We start from the raw sequence: 21,640 nt of genomic DNA, 5'->3' as shown, positions 1-21,640 counted from the left end.
GATTTGCAACAAAAACACAACCTGCAGAGCAAGATCTAGCTTCCTGTCAAATTTGGTGTAATTCCACAGACCAGTTTTTACGGTACTGCTTCTTAAAGAAGTCTATGGAAAATGCATGGGGATTTCGCGGTTTGGGACTCGCCTTTTTTCCTGGCCCCTGCTTGACGGATCACTCCGAAACTTTCCACACACAAATTAGTCAAAATGTAGCACCATTTTGGAAAGTTTTGTGCAGATTTATCAAACGGAACCAAAGTTATTAGCAACACAATAAACACTTTTCCTATGGTACAGCTGACCTAACTATACCTAGCCAGTAGCAACAGCCACTGGGTAATTATGTATATATATTCACTGAACAAAGGTTACAAACAAATTATAGTTAGGAAACAGAATGTTTTAAAACGTAGAAATTGACTGAAAAAAACAAAGGTTACAAAGATGGTATAGTTAGGAAATAGAATTACAAAAAAACCTTAGAAATTTACTGAAAAAATCTAAAGGTTTCAGGGACATTTTGGTTAGGCTCGGATTTCACTCGTACAAACCCAGTGAAATTCAGCAATTATAGTTAGCTAAGTTTACTATAACTTATGCACTGCAATGCACTGCTTCTGACCTCACATATTACATCATTCATGACATGGTAAGGGAGATCACTGATGACATCAGTGATGACATCTCAAACGACATCACTGATGACATCATCCACAGTAGCACTCACACACCTACTCACACTCCTATACAACCTCTCATACATCCACTCACACACCCATACAACCACTCACATATCCATTCAAAGACCCATACAAGTACTAACACAACCACTGACTCATCCATAGAACCACTCACACACCCACTCACTAACTCATACAACCAGTTATACAACCAGTCACTTGCTCATACAGCTACTCACACAGCCACACACTTACCCATACAGCTACTCACACACCCACATTTTCACCCATACAGCCACTCACACATCCGCTCACTCACCGATACCGCCTCTCAACACAGCCACTCAATCACCCATACAAGCACTCATGCACTCACTCACATATCCACACAACCACTTCATGCCCAGTCACACATCCATACAAGCACTCTCATATCCACTCACTCTCCCATATAGCCATTCACACAGTCAATCTCAAATACAGCCACTCACACATCAACTCACTTAACCAAACACCCACTCAAACAGCCACTTACTCACCCATATAGCCATGTACACACCCAGTCACCCACCCACACAGTCACTCACACTGCAGCTCACTCACCAAACTCGTAGAAAACACTTGCACTCACTAGATGATGTCATCAGTGATGTCATTTGAGATGCACGGAAGATTGTATTTTTATTAATATTCAAACAGGTAATTACATTTAGTCTGTGCAGAGAGCAAAAATTCACATGCATTCTTTTATACTGCTGGATTTTGTTGTGGATCATCTAAACATTTTGTATGTTTTTGGTTTCATCAGTGATGTTACGGACAATGTCATGAGTGATGAAATATGTGAAGTCATAAGCAGTGCATTGTTGAGGCATAAATTATAGTTAGCTCAGCTAACTATCACTGCTGAAGTTCACTGGTTTTGTAAGAGTAAAATCTGAGCCTAACTTTAACATCCCTGTAATCTTTGTTCTTTCAGTGAATTTCTAAGGCTTTTTACATTCTATTTCCTAACTAAAAAATATCCCTGTAACCTTTGTTTTTTTCAGTGAATTTCAACGTCTAACATTTTTTTTTCCTAATTGTAACCTGTTATCTTTGACAGTGGGTGTGTGAGTGGTGGTATAGGAAGGTGAGTGGGTGTGTGAGTAGCTGTATGGGTCTCTGAGTAGGTGAGTGAATGGGTTTGAGAGTGTGTGAAAGGCTGTATTAGGTCTGTGAGTGACTCTATGGGTGTGTAAATGGCTGTGTAAGCGGGTGTAGGAGTGCCTGTGTAAATCTGACTGGATGCTTGTGTGTCTGAATGGGTCTGTGAGTTGGTGCATGAGTGTCGGACTGGGACTGTGAGTGGGTGCAGGAGTGTCTTTGTAAGTCTGTGAGTGGATGGATGAGTCTCCGAGTGGATGAGCGAGTGGGTGTTACTCTCTGAGTGGGTGCGTGGTAAAAATAAAATTAGGGGGCACACAGGTCCTCATGCCAGCAGCCCCTTTGACCGTCCTCCTGTCCAGCTTGCCCGCTGTCCGCTACCCTTTGCTGCCTCCGGTTTTGTGCCTCCCCATGTCATTTAAAACTCATTTTTCTGCCTCTTCTCTCCTCACTTCTGACCTCTATTTTGCCTCTTTGTGCTCAATCGGACAGTTATTTTGCCTCTTTACTGCTCGCTCCTGATCTTTATTCTGCGTCTTTCTGCTCATTTCTGACTTTAATTTCGCCTCTTGCTGCTGGTTTCTGACCTTTATTTTGCCTCAATCTGCTTGTTTCTCATCTTTGTTTTGACTTTTTCTGCTCGCTCCTGACCTTTATTCTGCATCTTTCTGCTAATTTCTGACCTTTATTCTGCCTCTTGCTGCTGGTTTCTGACCTCTATTCTGCCTCTTTCTGCTAATTTCTGACATTTATTCTGCCACTTTCCTCTCCCTTCTGACCTTTAGTCTTCACCTTTCTGTCTTTTCTGACCTTTATTCCGCCTCTTTCTGCTCCCTTCTGGCCTTTCTTCTGCCTCTTCCTGCTCATTTCTCACCTTTATTCTGCTTCTTTCTTCTTGTTTCTGAACTTCATTCTACTTATTTCTGCTCCCTTCTGACCTTTAGTCTGCCTCTTTCTGCTCGTGTCTCACCTTTATTTTGCCTCTTTCTGCTCGTTTCTCACCTTTATTCTGCCTCTTTCTGCTCATTGCTCACCTTTATTTTGCCTCTTTCTGCTCGTTGCTGACCTTTATTTTGCCTCTTTCTGCTGGATTATCACCTTTATTTTGCCTCTTGCTGCTGGTTTCTGACCTCCGTTTTGCTTCTTTCTGCTTGTTTCTCATCTTTATTTTGCCATTTTCTGCTTGTTTCTCACCTTTATTTTTCCTCTTGCTGCACGTACAATTTTTGCCAACCCTGTTTATCCACTGATCCATTGTTGTGTCATTCACATTTTTCTTCCACTCACCACAGCATACAGCACTAGCAGTAGGCCAGCCATTGGTTGTGTGTGATAGCAGTCTTCTCTTTCACAAGGAGCACATTGGCACACAAAATGGTCCCTTTTAGTTCACGAACTACTAGGAGAGTGTGTGCTTTTTGTGACCTAAAATATTTGTGGTTTTAGACAATGTTTATTTTTAATGTATCTGGGGGCCCAACACTTCCCCCAACAAATAATTTAAAAAAAATTGGAAAACAAAACAAGCATTGGCAAAGTCAAATGGCAGGCATACAATTCAAACCTATTCGCTTTGCCAAAGCCTGTTGCTCCAGCATTTAGTGTTTTATTTACATTTTGGGTTTTCAGTGTCTTCAAAATGTATGAGGAAGGAAAGTAAGAAAGGAAAGAGAGAGAGAGGAATGAAGGAAGGAAAGAGAGAGAGAGGAAGGAAGAAAGGAAAGATAGGAAGGAAGAAAAGAGAGATGAAGGAAGGAAAGAGAGAGAGAGAGGAAGGAAGAGAAGAGAGTGAGATGAAGGAGGGAAGAGAGAGAGGAAGGCAGGACGGAAAGAGAGAGGAAGGAAGGAAGGAAGGAAAGCGACAGAAGAAGGAAGGGAGGAAGGTAAGAAGGAGGAAGAAAGGAAAGAGAGAGGAAGGAAGGAAGGAAAGCAAGAGAGGAAGGCAGGAATGAAGGAAGGAAGGAGAGAGAGAGAGAAAGGGAGGAAAGAGAGAGAGGAAGGAAAGAGAGGAAGGAAGGAAAGAGAGAGAAAGGAAGGAAGGAAGAAAGAAAGAAAGTAAGGGAGGGAACTTGTTAGTATTGTACAACGGGGTATCTTCATGGCGAAAAATATTTTCCTGTTGAGAAAAACAGTTAACAGGTGCAATTGTCCTCATTTGCACTAGTGTTTCCATTAAAAATGTTCACAATATGCAATTTTCAATTTGAAAATGGCTTTTCATAGACATCATAAACAAGTAATAACGGCTGTAGGTTTCCAGACATACTCTTCACAAATTTCTAGATCTAGAACGAAATGTATATCCAAGCTTACGGGTCTAGTGTTTTCATTTTTTTCAAAGAATTGGGGCCATACGTTCTCCGTTGACCGTTGCCGCTTAACTGGATATGAGCAACCCTAGGCCTCAACCACTGGAAGAATTATAATGAAATAACAAAGAAACCTATTCACCAGTTCGCCCCTGCCTTGGGTGCAAAAACAATACAATTTGTGACCATTGTACATATATAGTGGCCCCTCTCGGGGGGGGGCATGAGAAGCACTATGTACCAAAATGTCCAATGGCACATAATGCTTCTTGGGAGTTAGAATGTACAGAGAAAAAATACACTGAACAGAGAACTGCAGAGATTTCGAGGTTGACAACTGAGTCTGTGCTTCTGAAACTTGAAAGGACAATACTCCTCTACCCATTTGTTTTGTTTTTATTTTGTGCTGTTTACATAGCGTGAACCTAATCCCAAACACCCTTTAATGTTGATCTGTACAGATTACAGGGTTCAGACAGACATGTCCAAATGCAGAAGAGGCATCCGAGGTACAAGCTGATCAAGGGTACAGGGAGTTTTATTTACACATACTGAACAATTCACAAAATGTACATTACCAATGTTACTGGTTCCGTAAACAGAAGGGATGAGATGAGGGCGATACTGAAAGAGGAATATGGTGGTGAGTTAAGGCTAGAAGTCATGAAGCTGATGTTTTGGTAGGAAGTTGCTCCAGAAGGAGGAAGCTCGGGAACAAGAGGGTTGTTTTGTTTCTGATTTTCGATACTGCCAGGGTCCCTTGGTTGGTTCTGCAGGTGCACAGACTCAGCCAGTAAAGAATGTTTCTGCCATGCACTCTGATTTGTGAATGCTTCCACAGGGGCGTAACACAGGCCATGCAGCCCCTGGGGCGCGGGTGGGGCATCACTTTAGAAGCCCTCAAACCCTTCTGAGGGGACCCATTCTGTCCACGGCCAATGAACATCTCTGAGATATGGGAGACCCAAGAGTACATCTCCATCCACAATCTGCAGGCGGGTCCCATTATTGTACCTTACGCTCTGTGATTCCAGGCTACTACATGACATAGAAGATTTTCAATTTGACAAATGCTCGTTTTTGGCGTCAAAGGAGGTTTTAGAGAATGTTAGGTTATGCAGTCAATTATTCATTCTTCATCCAGTTAGTCAGGTGGCTGGATGAAAGGCAGCTTTGAGCAGGATAAATGTGGAGTCAGGGAGACTGGTGAGGAGGGCATTTCCTCTTCAATGGGGGAACAGGCTGATGGCATGTAGAGTCAAGTGGAGCCCATGGTGCCAGGAGCACGGAAGGCTGACCTGGGACAAAGCTATCTGGGTTTTACTGATTGTATGTTGTGTTTATCGGCTAATGGCAACAATTACACATTTTGATTGATTGATAGGCTAATGAGTTCTCACAAACATTTGGAAGGGTGTTTCTCGCCTTCGATCAAAAAGTAAACTACTCCTACAAAAGTTAGGATTAAGCGTGAATCCGGAGTTGATTCTGGAAGAAAACAGTCTTAGGGGTGTGTCAGAAATTGAGATGATGCTAATTCGGTAAAGAGTGACCCCTGTTAACTTAATAAACACAACCTGGTTAGAACACAGTACTGAAGAAATCGATGCTGAACCTCCTGATAGCCACGGCACAAGCAGCAGGCAATCCTCATAAAGTGTGTGTTAAGTTCAAACGGGACCAACAATTTTAAAGATATGAAAACAAAATAACATTCCAAAACCAATTTAGAAAATATAGAAACATTTAATGAGCTAGGGCAAAGACAAGTCTAGTAAAGCTAACACTATAAAATAGCTTTTTGTTGAGAGCACACTAACCCCAGCATGTGGTGTGCACCATTTTTATATACTAGCAATTAATAAACAACAAAGGCCTGACTAGATTTACACGTCTAGTACCACAAACTCGACACTAGAGGGGTTGCCCATATTTTTCAAACTCCTTCATAAGAGCGATTCCTATCGCTAATCAAAGTGCCATGACGTTTCAATTCATAATTAAAAACATGTCAAAGAACCATCATAAGACCTCTCTCTCCCAAACATAAAAAAGTGTGAGAAAGGAGAGAAAGCACCTCACGGTCGTAACACCAACGGGGTTGCTAGTTGGTACTCACTACCATACCCACTTATCATCTTCGGTTACTTTCTCTCTTAAAAAAGGAAAAGTGTGTGTCTATCGTGAAACTCTCGACAAACTGAAGAAAAAGAAGAAGACAGTGAAACCTAAAAGTGAATGAGCTGTCAGTGCATAGTGTCACTGCAAGTACCCACTGGACCCCGTAAGAACAAGAATGTGAGTCTCACCATTAAAAAGCGGTGCTGCTTACTAGCTTAACGTAACTTTATTCAGCGCTGTATGCTTTGCCAATTAAAAATGGTTTTAGTCAAACCATAATCAATATTCATAAGCCAACATGTTTTGTTGCAAAAACTTCATGCAACTTCTTCAGGGCTGTAGGGGTTCCAATTGTTTACTTAATGTGAGGTTCACATCAAAACCTATGATGGTATGACATTAAAAAGAAAGAGAACGTGCCACATGTAAAATCCACCAATCTATTACAAGCACTCAATAAGGTTACAATTCACTCCATAGGTAATGCAAATGTGTAATTACCAAGTTGCGGTTTATATACTAGCACCCTGCCTGTTGGCTTAAAAGACACACTTAAGGGGTGACTTATGAATATACATTAATGGAATTTGCCTACAGGCCAAAGGCACTTTTCCCTATCAAGGTTTCACTGCAAATATTTAAACTGCTGTCAAACCAGACCACAGTGGTGCTTTTGGCAGACCTATATTGTGTTATATATGTTGGTGGTCTAAATACACATTGCAGCCCACATATGACATGTAACTTCCACATCATAGGTGCATTTCCATGCCAATTACAATTGTCTTATAAGACAGTTACATAGATCAATTGGCTGAAACTAATTTTAACAATCGCATTTTTGGGCGAGTGCACACACAGTGTGACAGTGAACAGCACTGTCACTGTGCACATAATCCTAATACCTAAATACAAAAATATCTTAATACAAACATATGGCCTCGTAGACGGTTAGAAATCTAGGGTGACCATGCAGAAAAGGCAAATTTGTTACAGGAAGGTTTTTGTTTTTTCTACATATATAATATTTTTTCTCTGTGTAGGAAAATAGTGTAACGTACAACAGCGCAATCTCTGTATATACATATACAGATTATCCGTCCTGTCATAAGTGATAAGGAAAAGTATTATGTATTGAAATGTCTGATTTGTATAGTTATAAGCTTCTACTCCTACAGAATCTTGTGAAAAAGAGAGAAATCGTAGACTGAGATCTGCAATTCATACATAGATTGCGGACATTCAGACATTTTTCTATGAAACTGGCCCGAGAATTTTAAAAGTTTGAAATAGTATTTAATTTAATCAAGCATACATTGCAAGGCATCTACGATGCATTTTTATGCTTCATCTGAAGGTATAAGAGCAGTCTTTGCTATCAAAAATCACAGCGCAACATGTGCAGTCATTTTTCAGTAATGAGCGCGCTATCATTGCTCCAAAACTAAAATGAGGTAATGCTCACCTGAGCCTCAAGGTCAGACTAAATAATTTATTTTCTTAAGTCTGACATCGGTGTGCTGTAGATGCTATTGTGTCATGCTTAACTATTTAATGATTCCATCCATTAGAAAAATAGCCTTTGCTATCATCAGGTATCTATACTCAGAAAGACACCGTCCCTATTCAATTCACAGATCCTACTGGAAACATTAATAATAATAATATAACCAGAGGTATGACGAACCTTTAAAAACTAAATGAAAAAATATTCATTTAGGGCCTTTTAAATAACACATTTAATCTAGGAGTTAGATGTAGACCAACCTAAGAATTCACAGGGAAACCGAGCCACCACCTAGCGCGGCTTGGTCAAAAGAGCTACATTTGAGCTCAGCCGCCTAAAGACCAAGCAAATGAAGTGTGCAGAAATATAATGCGAGTATTCAAACACTAAAATAGTTTATTATGTTCTGCCATATCTAAGTGTTTCATGTATACAAAGAGTGACAGTTCTTAAAATGCACACTTTCAAGAGCAAAACCTATAAAAATGTTATGAAGAATGGCTTGAACAATCCCATTTTTGGTTTAATTTGTGAATTTCATCAGTATAAGTATGGCGCAACCTAGTATAAGACAATCAGGGCACATCCGTCTGTGGGCGTAAAGATACCGAAGCAGTGAAATCAGTGCTGCAGTGTACTCCATCTACTTTTCCTCTGTTTGCCAGGATTACTATTGATAACTGAAGACAGTGTGCTCATAAAATTGACGCAAGCCAGAAAATATAATTCAGAGTGCAGAATGGCAAAAACCTTCCATGAGTGAAAAATGCCCTCTGCAAATTTCAACCAAGAGTTTTTTGTTGTAATAGAGGGAACTGAATTTCCACAGGGTCAATTATCTCAATTATCTTTATAGAAAGTGGGTAGCAAATGTTCAGGCAATAGATCATTATAGCAGCTGGTGGCTACATCACTACATCAAGTAATACTACCTGATAAGAGGGCCTACAAATTAATGGTACTCACAGAAACAAATCCTTGAAGGGAGGCAGAAATGCATCTTAGTTTAATGTCAACGCAATGGGAAAGATCGACCTGTTTATGTTTGTCCCTATCAGTTAGTGAAATCTACACAGGAGGCGTAAGCGTCCTACCATCTATTGATTTATTTCACTGCCACTTTAATATTGTTATTGCATTATACAGAGGATGCAGTTGATAATGCAGTAACACAATCTGCCTTAATTGCTTCTTACCACATTTTGCAGAAAAATAACATACAGTTAAATGTTGAAAATTAAATATGATGATTGTTCAATGCAGATGAAACTGAACATTTGGGAATGCCATATTCCAGATGTCAACTTTCAAATACATGGCAGCTGTGTTTTCAGCAAGTGGGGGATAGAGAGCGTGATACCCTAGGAAAAGAGCTCTTGTGGATTTTATTCTATCAATATTTTAATAAAAACATTGGCAAGTACCATTTTGTGTACCTTTAAAACACACTTCAACAGGGAGGTTCAGGGGCGGTCAAGCAGCCGACTATCATGGCTGCCTAAAAGTGGAGCTCGACCATGCAGCTAACAACAGGGTCAGACTGGTCTATAGGGAACTCAGGTAGTGCCCGATGGGGTGGTCTGACAGGCCAGTGTGTGGACCATTTTGTTTTATGGCCAGGTGGGCCAGTTTTTACTGTTGATTTCCCCAAGATTGCCACTTGTTTAGCTATCTGCTTTGCTAATGGCACTATTTTTATTTTGGTACCCAAGCTAATTTCTTTCCGAGTCTGACCCTGGCTAACAATCTGACACAATACTCACCTGAGCGCATATATCCAAGGTTTCACTGTGGAGCAGAGACGAGTTACTGGTGCATGATCACCAGCACCATGCACCTTTATCTAAGGGACAATGCTTCTCCTGAAGAGTGCTGCACCCAAAGTCATATCTTCTGGAGGCCGGTGAAGACATAAGGTCTATTGGGCCCGGTAGGGAGAGGGGCCTTTTGGTTAACTTAGCGCTGTGGTAACGCCATTGCTGGTTGAACACCTGTGGGCAACAAGGGCAAATGGAACATCTTTACTTAGAGAGTGTTTTCTGCCATTGGATCAATTTCCCACGAGTTGGGTACCGCAACACTTACTCCAGACACTGGCAGATGGGTTTGCAAGCTATATAACATAATCACAGCAGCCTGTGTAAATGTAATACACCCTGCCCAATAATCACTGGAGAATGATCTGCTGCGTCATAATAGCTATGTAAGGGAGTCGCATATTTTTCAGGCTCTACACATGGAGCTAAAGTCAAAAAGAGGAGGGTATCCTTTAAACAATCACATCTCTCTTTTTATTTGCCGTCATGGGGGGGGGGGGCTAAATATGTAACTATTCTTCAGAATTTCCAGGAGAACGAGGCGGTAAAAAAACTGAGGCCCATAATCAAAACTGCCCTTCTGACGGATATTTTGCAATATGTAATTTGGCATTGGTGAACTGTCTGCTGATGAAATGCACATAGTGAATGGTCCTGATAATCAAGTTAGGCTGCACTACTTTGTGCCTCCAATCAGCTGAAAAGTATACAGTTACAGAAACATAGCTGTTGTAGTTCCTTATTAAGGTATAATTATACAGCTGCTCATGCAGCCCGTGTTTGTTGGTGGTCAACTATCATCTTTGGTCTAATTTTTCCCTTTTTGTAGGTGTTGAAGTTTGCCAAAATCCATCTGACAGTAAGCCATGAAGATTTATTTTACCCAAAGTATAACCGATGCAGCAATTTCAATTTGGTTAAGGATCTATTTGGATCATCAAGTCGAGAGAACAAGTTGCAGATTATCATTTTGTTAATCTGATTCCCTGAATGTTCATTATGAATGCTCCTAGGTGGACTCCAGCAAGTGCCTTGAGGCTAGTTTAACAATACCTCCTTGTTATGGGCCTCCTCTTGCCCCTAGGAAGAACCCATAAAGGAGGTTATGGGGGGGTTCTGACTGAACCTCCACAAACTGCTCTCCAAGCACTCCTTGGTGGACTCCATTGAGTGGTTTACTGATGGCCCAACTGTTCCTTCATAATTTGGGTTCCTATCATTCCTAATTAGACTCCATAAAGTAGTTTACTAGCAGTATAAAAGTGCCTCCAGAGGCTGGGTTCCTGTCACTTCCCAGAGGCTTCACTTGTGCCTCCGAGATCAGACTTCAACCATAGCCTCACGGGGAGCACCTTACCTTGGCTTGCCATGCAAACCTTGAAATTTTCACCCATAAAGAATTATGATGGTGAAACCCACGGGTATTCATCAGTAGACATGGACTTAGACTTGGACTCTTCTAAAACAAGTCACCGAAGACCTTAACTGAGACTAATTTGTATATACCGCTTGCAAAGCTATCCCTCACTCTCTTTCATACCACTTCATGTGTAGAACGCTGCTACATGCTGTTGTGACACGCTTGGAGCACACTATATGGGCATCACGGACAAAATGAAAACTCACCACTTTAGTTGAGAATGCAACCAACATCGCTACACTGGAAGGTTGGGTCATACCTGGTTACTTACTTGGACAGCGCTTGAGGCATTGACAAGACGTTCAGAAAGTGCTACAATAAAATTCAATACAACTGTGTATTCTATTTGTGCGTATATGGTGCCTTCCATACCGATTCTAAGGCTTAATGTGATTTACAAGGAAGTCGTTTCTCCATATGTATTATTGATTTAGCACATACAGGATAAAACTTGTTTAAAACGACTAAAAACAAGCACCAATGCTAGAGATGTTAAAAAAACAGACGATGAAATTATGAGTAAATGGAGAAAAATGTATATCACACTCAAAAATGTAAATACGGCAAAATTAGGAATGAAAAGAGCAAAGTGAAAAAAAGATCAGATTTCATCGTTTAACACTGCCACGTTTTAAGAATGAGTGGCTCTAAATAAAGGGCCTGCACCCATTGGCATATCTCTAAATATAACAGGCCCCAGGCAGCTACTACAAAAAGAAAGAAAGCTTCTCGTCTAAATCAAGAAATAAACAGAAATAATCCAGGTAATAATTTATGAGATCCAGATATCACCAATGACCATTTTTTACGCAGTACGTTTTTTCTGTACGGAGTAGATATAAACTACCACCGTTTTACTGTCCTTGAAAAGTAAGTCAACGTGGAACAACAAGTTAGTAATAAAAGACACAAAGAAAGAAAAATGCAAAACGTGTTTGGTCTTTGTTTTGCCTATGCTGAGGCCCTAACTACAAGAGGTCATGCTACGTTAGCTCTGTGCATTTCAGTCCCCCTCAATTCGGTGTCCATTTGCTTCACAAACCTAGTACCTTGCTGTCTAGTCTATAGTTCTAATTTATTTTTAATGTTTTGTTGTACTGCTGTCTGTGAGCATGAGGGCAAAAGCACATTCAAATAACTTTTAAACTGAGCTCTTAAAGTTTCAGAACTTCTTCGCATAACATAACCCTAATTCTCTGGCCAACATCATCAGATTCCACAGTCTCAACATAATTTCCTACGCAGACTACACACAATTCATCCTCTCACTCACCGATGACCCGACCACCACCAGAACCAACTTCCACAGATGCTTGACAAACATCACCAACTGGATGAAGAACTGCTTGCAGCTCAACACAGACAAGACGGAGGTACTGATCTTTGGCAACAGCAGCAACACATGGAACAATTCCTGGCAACCATCAAACTAGGGCCCGCACTCACTCCCTCCAACCACGCCAGAAACCTCAGAATCATTATTGACAACAAGCTCACCAGGAAATCACAGATCAACGCCATCTCCTCTGCATGCTACCTAAGATCTTCAAGTGGCTACCATCACACACGAGACATACTGTCACAAAAGCCATCCTCACCGGCCAACTGGACTATGGCAGTGACCTCTACGTAGCAATCACCGCACATCTTCTACAGAGACTTCAGACCATACAGAACGCCGAAGCCAGACTCATCCTCTGCCTTCCAGATGAACCCACATCACACCCCACCTCAGGAAACTCCACAGGCTCCTCGTACAGAAGAGATGCGAATTCAAGCTGCTGACCCCCACACACAAGGCTCTACACCTCAAAGGACCTGCCTACATTAACCATAGCCTGAACTTCCACCAACCATCAAGAAGACTACACTCTGCCTCCCTTTCACTAGCCCATACTCCCCGCATCTACAGAAGCAGAAGTGGGGGACACTCCTTCTCCTACATCGTAGCAAAGACCTGGAGCGTCCTCCACACGCACCTCCGGACCATCACCTCATCTCCAGAATTCCGAATAGCCCTCAAGACCTGGATGTTCGAATAAGCCTTTGGGGCCTGCAAGCACCTGGATACCTTATCGGGTGATTAGCCACGCTCTATAAATCCTGATTGATTGATTGAAGTAAATTAAAGTTCATATGCTTTCAGAAATCCATGTGTGCAAAATCTAGATAGTTTAGTAAAGACTACTTCATCTTTAGTGCTCATATAAAAAGGATACCATAATCCCATTTTAATGTCCCCTATTATTACAAATCTAGCATGGGAGCCTACTCAGTGCTCATTACCAGCAGTGGCTAGACAGAGCTCGCCTAGTAGGGGCAAATAATTCCATTTGTTTCTACCCATTAATTCCCTGTAATTGTAGGAAAGCACTATATTCTGTGTCTTCTTCTTGATCACCCATAGCACAAATGTTACCAAATCTGTACAATGTAAGCACATTTCTTAAATTATGTAACATTTTTGTATGCCTCTTTGATTTGCTTATTGTCTTGATTGCAGTTGTACCCAGACAGGAGTCTTTGCCTGCAGACCTATTTTTAAACATATCACTTACATTTTTTGAATCTCCACTACGTCAAACCTCGGAGGCACTTCTGAAGAACCACGATGGGGTTTGGGATGCCTCTCCTCTACCAATAATAGACACATCCAGGTTGTTTTAGGTCAGTTTAAATAACGATCAAAGACAGATTAGCATTACTTGACTGGACTAGGTGCATCCAAAGGATCCACTTCTTTGATCATGTATCTCTTCCAGTTTCTCTATACTCAAAGGCCAGTGTTTGAGTCCAGTGTACAAGGTTCCTGTCCTCCTGGTTTTTGGTAACCACAGCCTGGCTCAGTCAAATCAAAAAGAGCCACACGGTTTAACCGTACATTCAAATTTTTCTAGAAATGTAAGGCTTCACTTGGTGTAACTTCCTACTGGATATAAACATAAAGTACATTCGCTAAGAATTTGTTCATCCTGTTCTTGATGCGAAGCCTAGTCTATTGTCATTCACACGGATATTTACAAATCTTAGGAGCTTGTGCTCTAGTATTTATTAATCCCCCCCTCCCATTTTTTCCAGAGAATATAACTTCTGGAATTAAACAGGTCTGTCTAAAGACCTCAATTTGCTCATCTTCCACCTCTGTGCCACTAAATCTAGTGTTTAAATCACCACAGACAGTAAAACTGTCCCACCATAGAGCTCAATAAGGCCAGCAATTGCCCTTTCCATCTCGCTGATTGGCCTTTGTCTAAAACAGGAGACCAGGGAGTGCAGCAGATAGGCTAAGTGCCATTCACTTGATTTATATTCTTAATTGAAATGACATTTGCCAGCACAGGACCGATCAGTTCTTCTCTCCAATCCAACCAAATTGCAAATGAAATCACCATATGTCTGTGTTTTTTAGGTTGGTAGTCTGGTTTCATAACCATAGAAAGTACCTCAAACACAATTTACTGTTTCATTTTATGTTTCCGGACGAATGATGATTTGAAATGTATTAATCTCTCAATATTCCCCTCTCTAAACTCCTTAAAAGTCCTTCTATGTTCCAGTATAAAATGTTTCACCCCTTAGGACTAGGGAGAATTTACCGCTTTTTATATAACAAATTTACAAATTAGAACCGGCTGCCCCCTCCACAACTATTCAGGCTCATAGTGGGCCCTGTGATCTCTAGTAGGCACACAGTGGCTCTTCCGGTGCCTTGTGTTCTCTAGTAGGCACACAGTGGCTCTTCCAGTGCCTCGTGTTCTCTAGTAGGCACACAGTGGCTCTTCCAGTGCCTCGTGTTCTCTAGTAGGCACACAGTGGCTCGTCCAGTGCCTCGTGATCTCTAGTAGGCACACAGTGGCTCTTCCGGTGCCTCATGTTCTCCAGTAGGCACACAGTGGCTCTTCCGGTGCCTCGTGTTCTCTAGTAGGCACACAGTGGCTCTTCCAGTGCCTCGTGTTCTCTAGTAGGCACACAGTGGCTCTTCCGGTGCCTCGTGTTCTCTAGTAGGCACACAGTGGCTCTTCCGGTGCCTCGTGTTCTCTAGTAGGCACACAGTGGCTCTTCCAGTGCCTCGTGTTCTCTAGTAGGCACACAGTAGCTCTTCCAGTGTCTCGTGTTCTCTAGTAGGCACACAGTGGCTCGTCCAGTGCCTCGTGATCTCTAGTAGGCACACAGTGGCTCTTCCGGTGCCTCATGTTCTCCAGTAGGCACACAGTGGCTCTTCCAGTGCCTCGTGTTCTCTAGTAGGCACACAGTGGCTCTTCCAGTGCCTCGTGTTCTCTAGTAGGCACACAGTGGCTCTTCCAGTGCCTCGTGTTCTCTAGTCTGTGGAATATTCTTCTCACACCTGCAGTTTCCCAAATGTGATTTCTGTGAGTCAGTTTGACTGATACCAGTGAATCTCCCCCTAGTGTTGCCAGAATCTTCAAGTTGGAGACTGTTATAATATGTTACCTCCGTATTGTTTTGTGACTAGTTTCGCCGTCTTTTATCCTGACAAGCTTCCCCCTGGGAGCCATCAAGTCCTTTCGGGTGAAAGTATTCCTTCTACCGCTCCAGCAGCAGCTCAGTCATTTGTCAATGCATGTGAAGCGCTGTAACCAGACACTGGAGTCTAGAGTCAGGCAAAACTCCACAAGACAGGCTACCTCGACAGCTCACTTGGGTTTAGAAAGAGGATAAGACGACCCACATCCCCAAAGAGGTCATCCCTGCACAGACAACCTATGTACATGCCAACTCCAGGCAGGATTTGCAAGACCCCCCCCCACACACACTCATTTCACACAGCACTTACTCAGCTGGTAAGGATAAGTTGATGGACATTCCTTCCGCCAGTGCTTCCCTCAAAGCCCCTATCCCTGTGGAAATGCATACAACTCTGCACAAAAGCGCTTAGAGGCCAAGTAACTGGCGATCATGCACTATACTAAAACTGTGTAACATACCATAACCATCATAGCACACTTAAGTGAGAAGTGTAGGTTGAGAAGAGGGACCCCCTGGGCTTCCATAGGAAGATCAGAGAGAGAGGGAGCAGTAATTATAAGGAACGCGGACTGTAGGTACTCTGCAGAATAGGTAAAAAGAAAGTAAAATAAAGAGGAGGAAAGGAAGAGCACGCTAGCAGCTGAGAAATGCAATAGGGGAGTTAATGCAGCATCTAAACCCAGACAGTGGTGAAATGGATGCTTAAAAGAGTGGCAAGAGCACAGCAGCCCGCAGTGTATGTCCAGGTTTGAGCTACAGGCAAAAACGAAATATGTGGCATAAGGGGGCACTTTGAGCCCCTGGATCTCACCCTACCTACAAATGAGTGGCTTAAATTACCGTTCTGGGGGGGAAGAGGAGAAATTCAAAGGCCGTGATGTTGCGGACGCAAACGACAGGTTGATGTAGAGATGCAGGGTGACGCCACGTGCCTGCAACTGCTTAGGAGCAGGTGAGTAAGCCTGATCCTAAATATATGCAGGCTTTCATTTTACACCATACTACACTCTGGGATTGTAATACTGACTCTCACAAGCATCTCAATAGTAGGACTGGACCAGTACACCCCCTGAGACAGCAGTCACTTGGTTTACTCATGTGGCCCCCACCAGTGCACAACGGGATCACTTTACTCGATAGAAAGAGGTGAAAAAGCACTAATTTACCTGCTGAGGACCAGCTGATCAATGTGAGCCACTTTTTGAAACTAAAATGGGTACTATGATTGTAACTCAAAAAGTCCCAGCATCATTTTGTTTACAGTGCTCATTTTATATGTGCATTGGCGCTAGAGGTACCATTTAAACTAAGTGTGGGCATGAGTCAAAGAGATGCCGTGTCCGAGCACTGTCACTGCCCTTAGTAACAGAGACCAAGCTCACAAGATGAAGCGTTGCCCACTGAGGCTAATATATACATCAATGATTTCAAGGGCACAGTTAGCGTGAATTCTCATGTCGCTGCTTCCCAGAGCAATGCAGGAGCAGTTTGCGTTGCTATTTTGCTTAGCAAAAGAAAATGTGGTCTACCATTTGGAGAATTCAATTTTTTCATCAAGAATCGAACCATTTACTTAGCTACACTACACGATAGTACATTTTTAAGGACATTTGATTTCAGATGTAGACTTCCATGTCAACTATGTGAACGAGTTAAGTTTGTATTCACAATCAGAATATGTGTAGAGTACATTTATTCTGCATGAATGAATTTCGAAACTGATGATTCTGCTTCCACAAGCAAACATCGATGGCAAACTCGAGGCGTTATTAAAAGTCTGTGTAAGTATTAGGAGGGCGAGAGTCCGAGAGAGTGGACTTGGATTCAGACAGGCATCAAAAAGGGTTTCAGAGGCTGCTGGTAAGAATATATTACTGGCAGTGGTGTGTAGGGACTAGTTACATAAGGTGGGTTTAGGAACTGCAAGAAGAGGCAAGGAGCAACTAACAGAAAAATGATCAAGTGGCTGGAATTTGGTGACTTTAATAAATTATCTGTAACTTCTAAAGCCATTTGAGAGCCAATGAAAACTGGTGAATCTGCACATAGCTGAGAACTTGAGGCCTTTGTCCACAGGTTGAGCGATATGAAAGTGAAGGGGGAACTGGGAGCTAAATAAAGCCTCAAGGAAGTCACGTGGTGATTGGGGCAAAAGCAACATGAGAAGGAAACAGAAATGCTGGCTGAAATATTTTTGGACTAAAATGATAAACAAAGTAAAAGTTACTTAGGTAATTTTTACGGTCTGTTACCAGCAAGTACATTAGGAAGTGCAACACAGAAATGGAGTAAATCATTTTACGCTTAGGTGCGGCTTATTTTTGGACTCGAATTGTTAGACATGCGCACCTTTGGACAAAAGGATTGGCACAGCCAATGGGTCTCATCCTTGGGACACACTGGCTTTGCCAGTGTGTCTTGGGAACCCCATGCAGCATGGTCTCGGGTTAAAAAAATGTGAGATGACACAGCATGATGACAAATGCGCAGTATGGGTCATTACACACATATGCCATCAAAATGAGGTTGGTGCCATTTTCTTATTTACCGATCTGAGATGGACCGGTAAATATAAAGATAAAGAAGTGGAGTGAAAACACTTTTTTTGTTTCCAAGGCAGAGGGGCCAGCAGCCAGTTGCTGCCTGGCCACTCCCCCCCCCCCCTCCCCCCCATAAGGAGAATAGCTGCACATAAGGGAGAGCAACACAGTTAGGTGAAGAAGCACACAAGCGAGAAAGCAGCATAGATCGCTGAGGAGGCAGGAAGTTTGCTGGGGGAAAGAAGTACACAAGAGTGAGCTTGAAACACAAGTTAGACACTTAGGGCCCGATTACGAGTTTGGCTTTCCGACTGGCGGCCAGGCTGGCAGTGTTGTGTCGGCTGTGCCATGGCAGCGGCATGCTTCAGCACATAGAAAGAGCTTGAAGCATATGCTGCTTGCACGCCGGTGAACTGTGTACCATGCAACATGTTGTGCACAGCACACAGTGCAAACAGAGGCAGGGCACAATATGTGCCCCATGCACAAGTACCCATGGGCGAATTCGCCCTGGCGCCATGTATGGGGCCCCTTCCCGACCTTTCTGCCGACCTCTTTATGGCGGGGTCCCTGCCGGAAAGGCAGGTCGTGATCAGCACCGCGGCCATTGATCACCACTTTCCCCACAGTCTCCCCATCGGGATCCAGGATCCTGACGGTGCTGGCGGTTTCACGTCGGGTTTGTGGCGATCCGACCGAGAAGGTGGCAGTTGAAGCGCCACTGTGAGTTTGGTGTTCTTGGGACCACTGTACTTGTAATCTGGCCCTTAGCGTGGGGAGCAGGAATATGCCAAGGTGAGAAACACACATGGAAGAGAGCTGCAAAACACATGCATTCTCATGGAGTGTTTAAGCAAAAAAAAAGTACCTCACTAAAATGTGCAGTGGAAGGATAGACAGCAGCCAAACAGAGAGATAAACAAGCTGTTCATCTGCTTAGGGACAAACACAAGATAGACAGACTGGGAAAAGGAAAGTCAGTGAATAAGAAGCAAGCAAATAGGAGTGACAATAAAGCCAACCAATGGTAAGAAATGGTAATCCCACCATGAGTATTTTGCAAAAAGAGAGCTTGTGCTGCCAGGTAGGCTCGACCTAAATAGAAAGTTTTGGGGAATTCGGTCCACGATGAAGCAAATCCCACCTTCATATGAAATAAGACACGACAACTCACAGAAACACATATGTTGATGAGGACTGGGAACTAATGAGTAATTCGTACCTGATACAGGAGTAACAGACTCATATGAGCATCGCTGTGACTCAGACCCACGATCCGTGTGGTATCAAGTAAAGCAGGTATGTGTGAGCGGAGGACAAGTGGTATCTCTGTGCTCCCTTGTGTCTTATCTCAAAATACTCCACTCCTTAAGTGTATGGATTCATCTCCTTTCACGTGGAGTTATTTGTATTCTAACGTGCTTTACGTCATGCTCTCACCTGTCCCACCTGTCAGTGTTAAGGCGCGGGTGAGTGCCTCCCCGGAAGCCCTTGCACTTAAGGGTGACCTCGGGTGAAAGCGTGACATGAAGACTGCAATGGGACCACAACACCAGCACCAGGAGCGCATCCTTTGAGAGCCTAATCCCGAACGGAAGGGCTGTAAGGACTGTGCCTGCTTCGGGTTATCTCCCTTGAATGCCTGAAGACTATATCACAACCTTTTGAGTCAATTTTACAATAAACATGTTAACAATCCTGCCACGAAAGGTGTGGGATGCCCGTCATCGCGACAGGCTCTTCATAAGTGCTATCTATCGATCCGGGAGGCACTCGTGAACACCCAGAGGAAAAATTAAACTGTCAGATAGACACACACAAAGAAAACGCGGATGACGTACAGCGTGCAGCGCAGCTGTACCGGAACACAACACAGGCAGCTCCGTGCCGCCGCAGCTGTCAGGCATGCCGCTGGCTCGGGGGCTTTCGTTCGGGACAGTGGGGCGGTTTGTTTTGGTGCTTTTCCGTTTTTGCTTTCAAGAAACAGCAGCGCGCGCAGAGCTTTGGACCACAAAGTTGGCATCTGTCACTCACGGTTGCCTCATATGTCCCTAATGTGAACTCATGCTGGCTACCATAGCCCATCTTCAGAAATAGCGGCACCAGAGGCGCCCTGAGCAGGAACATGTGGAGATTAGAGGAGCTGAGCCGCCTACACACCATCCTTGCGCTACAGGGTGTGCTTGTTGTGGTCTGATGTGGGGGAGGAGAGTGAGCAAATGACACATGGTGCATGTAAGAGGCATTATGTCAACCTCTCGCCTAGAAACCTTTCTGTGTCCTCAAGTCTCGCTATTTTCACGCACATGTGTGTGTGGACAACATGGACAGAGCACTCAGACACTCGTTAATAAACACATCATGGATGCACGCGCGGCGGCAACCCCCCGCACTGCCCCTTCCTTACGTGCTGACGGGCGGCATCTTCATCTCCATTCTGTGCTCCGCTGGTGGCAGGGCGACGGGGAGCGCAGGGTGCCTCCAGCACCATGCCAGCAGCGGCCGCCCCGTCCTCCCGCGGCTGCCTCTCCCGCTCCTCACTCCATCCCCGCGGCGGTGGCACCCCCGGGCTCGTCCGTCTCAATCCTGTTCCCGCGCTGTCACCACAGAAACCCCCTCCGCCGCGGCCGCGCTCCGAAATACGGCGCCCAAGCACTGGGCTTTCCTCCTGCGCTCTCGCCTGATTCCTCGCACACTGCCTCCGCCTCCTCCCGAGCTGGTTCCTCTCTCGCTGTCTCCTCCTCGGTGCAGTGCAGAGGTGGGGAAGGAAGTGCAGAGGGGGGACACCGGGACTTCCCTCAGGAAGGGGGAGGGGGCTCTGAGACGGAGAGCCGCTTCGCAGGAAGCTTACCTGCTCGCCCCTTTGACGGATCTGCCGGTGCTCTTTTGTAGTATAAGCCTTTATTATCAACGACAAGGCTTATGGGCTGCCGCATCTCGCCTTACATGTCCACACCGGGAGCGGCCTGCTGAAGACGGTGGCTTCCCCTGCATGTGGAAGATTTTAAACCATTTCTGACTGGCGCAAAGTGGAACATACTTTGGAGAGGATAACATGGCCATTGTGATGGGGAGCCGTGCTGTCATTCACAAAACAGTGTCCTGGCGAGGTCTGTGGGAATTCGAACCCTTTCATTCTTTTCTGTCATAAAAAAAGCTCGATTTGTTTTTTGTGGCAAGTCTATTAATTTTGTTGTGCTTCACACGGTACTTATGTGGCCTTTTCAAGTTTGCCTCCCCTCCTGACATATTCATTCATCCAGTCTCCACAGCACTTGACGCCAAAGGAAGATCTCCAAATTTCCAATGAAACCATCTCTCAAATGATATCAAATGTGATCTTCAGGGGGGGGCGTGGCCAGGCGCCGTAGGAAATGGCCGCCTGATTCCCGAGCTCCGCCGGGACCGTTGGTGTCCCCCTGAAATCCGGCCACAATCCTAGCTGAGAGGTTCACCCACGAGAGCCCCCAGCTCCCTCAGGCTAAGTGCCCACTCGGAGCGATTTTGCGGACTCCTGTGCCTCCCGGCCAGCCCGTACGGCGATCGCGGCTCCCGGCGGCGGCCCTGCACTTTGCGCCTGGAGCCCCGAGGCCGCTTCCTGAACTACTCGAGGCC

At 44.0% G+C, this 21,640-nt stretch overlaps 1 protein-coding gene across 1 annotated transcript in view; it reads right to left on the bottom strand.

Moving 5' to 3' along the window:
• The window catches only part of KLHL2 (kelch like family member 2), a 506,272-nt gene extending 485,478 nt beyond the window's left edge, over nt 1–20,794 (bottom strand). The window contains exon 1 of the mRNA XM_085641784.1: nt 20,433–20,794. Coding sequence (XP_085497910.1) covers nt 20,433–20,461 — 29 coding nt within the window. The 5' untranslated portion in view covers nt 20,462–20,794. The remainder of the gene's footprint in view (nt 1–20,432) is intronic.
• Nucleotides 20,795–21,640: the final 846 nt, after the last annotated feature.

This window comes from Triturus cristatus, chromosome 2_2, assembly GCF_964204655.1.
Source record: "Triturus cristatus chromosome 2_2, aTriCri1.1, whole genome shotgun sequence".
NCBI classification, from domain to species: domain Eukaryota; kingdom Metazoa; phylum Chordata; class Amphibia; order Caudata; family Salamandridae; genus Triturus; species Triturus cristatus.
The sequence above is the reverse complement of the archived record's forward strand: the minus strand, read 5'-3'. Positions and strand labels throughout refer to the sequence as shown.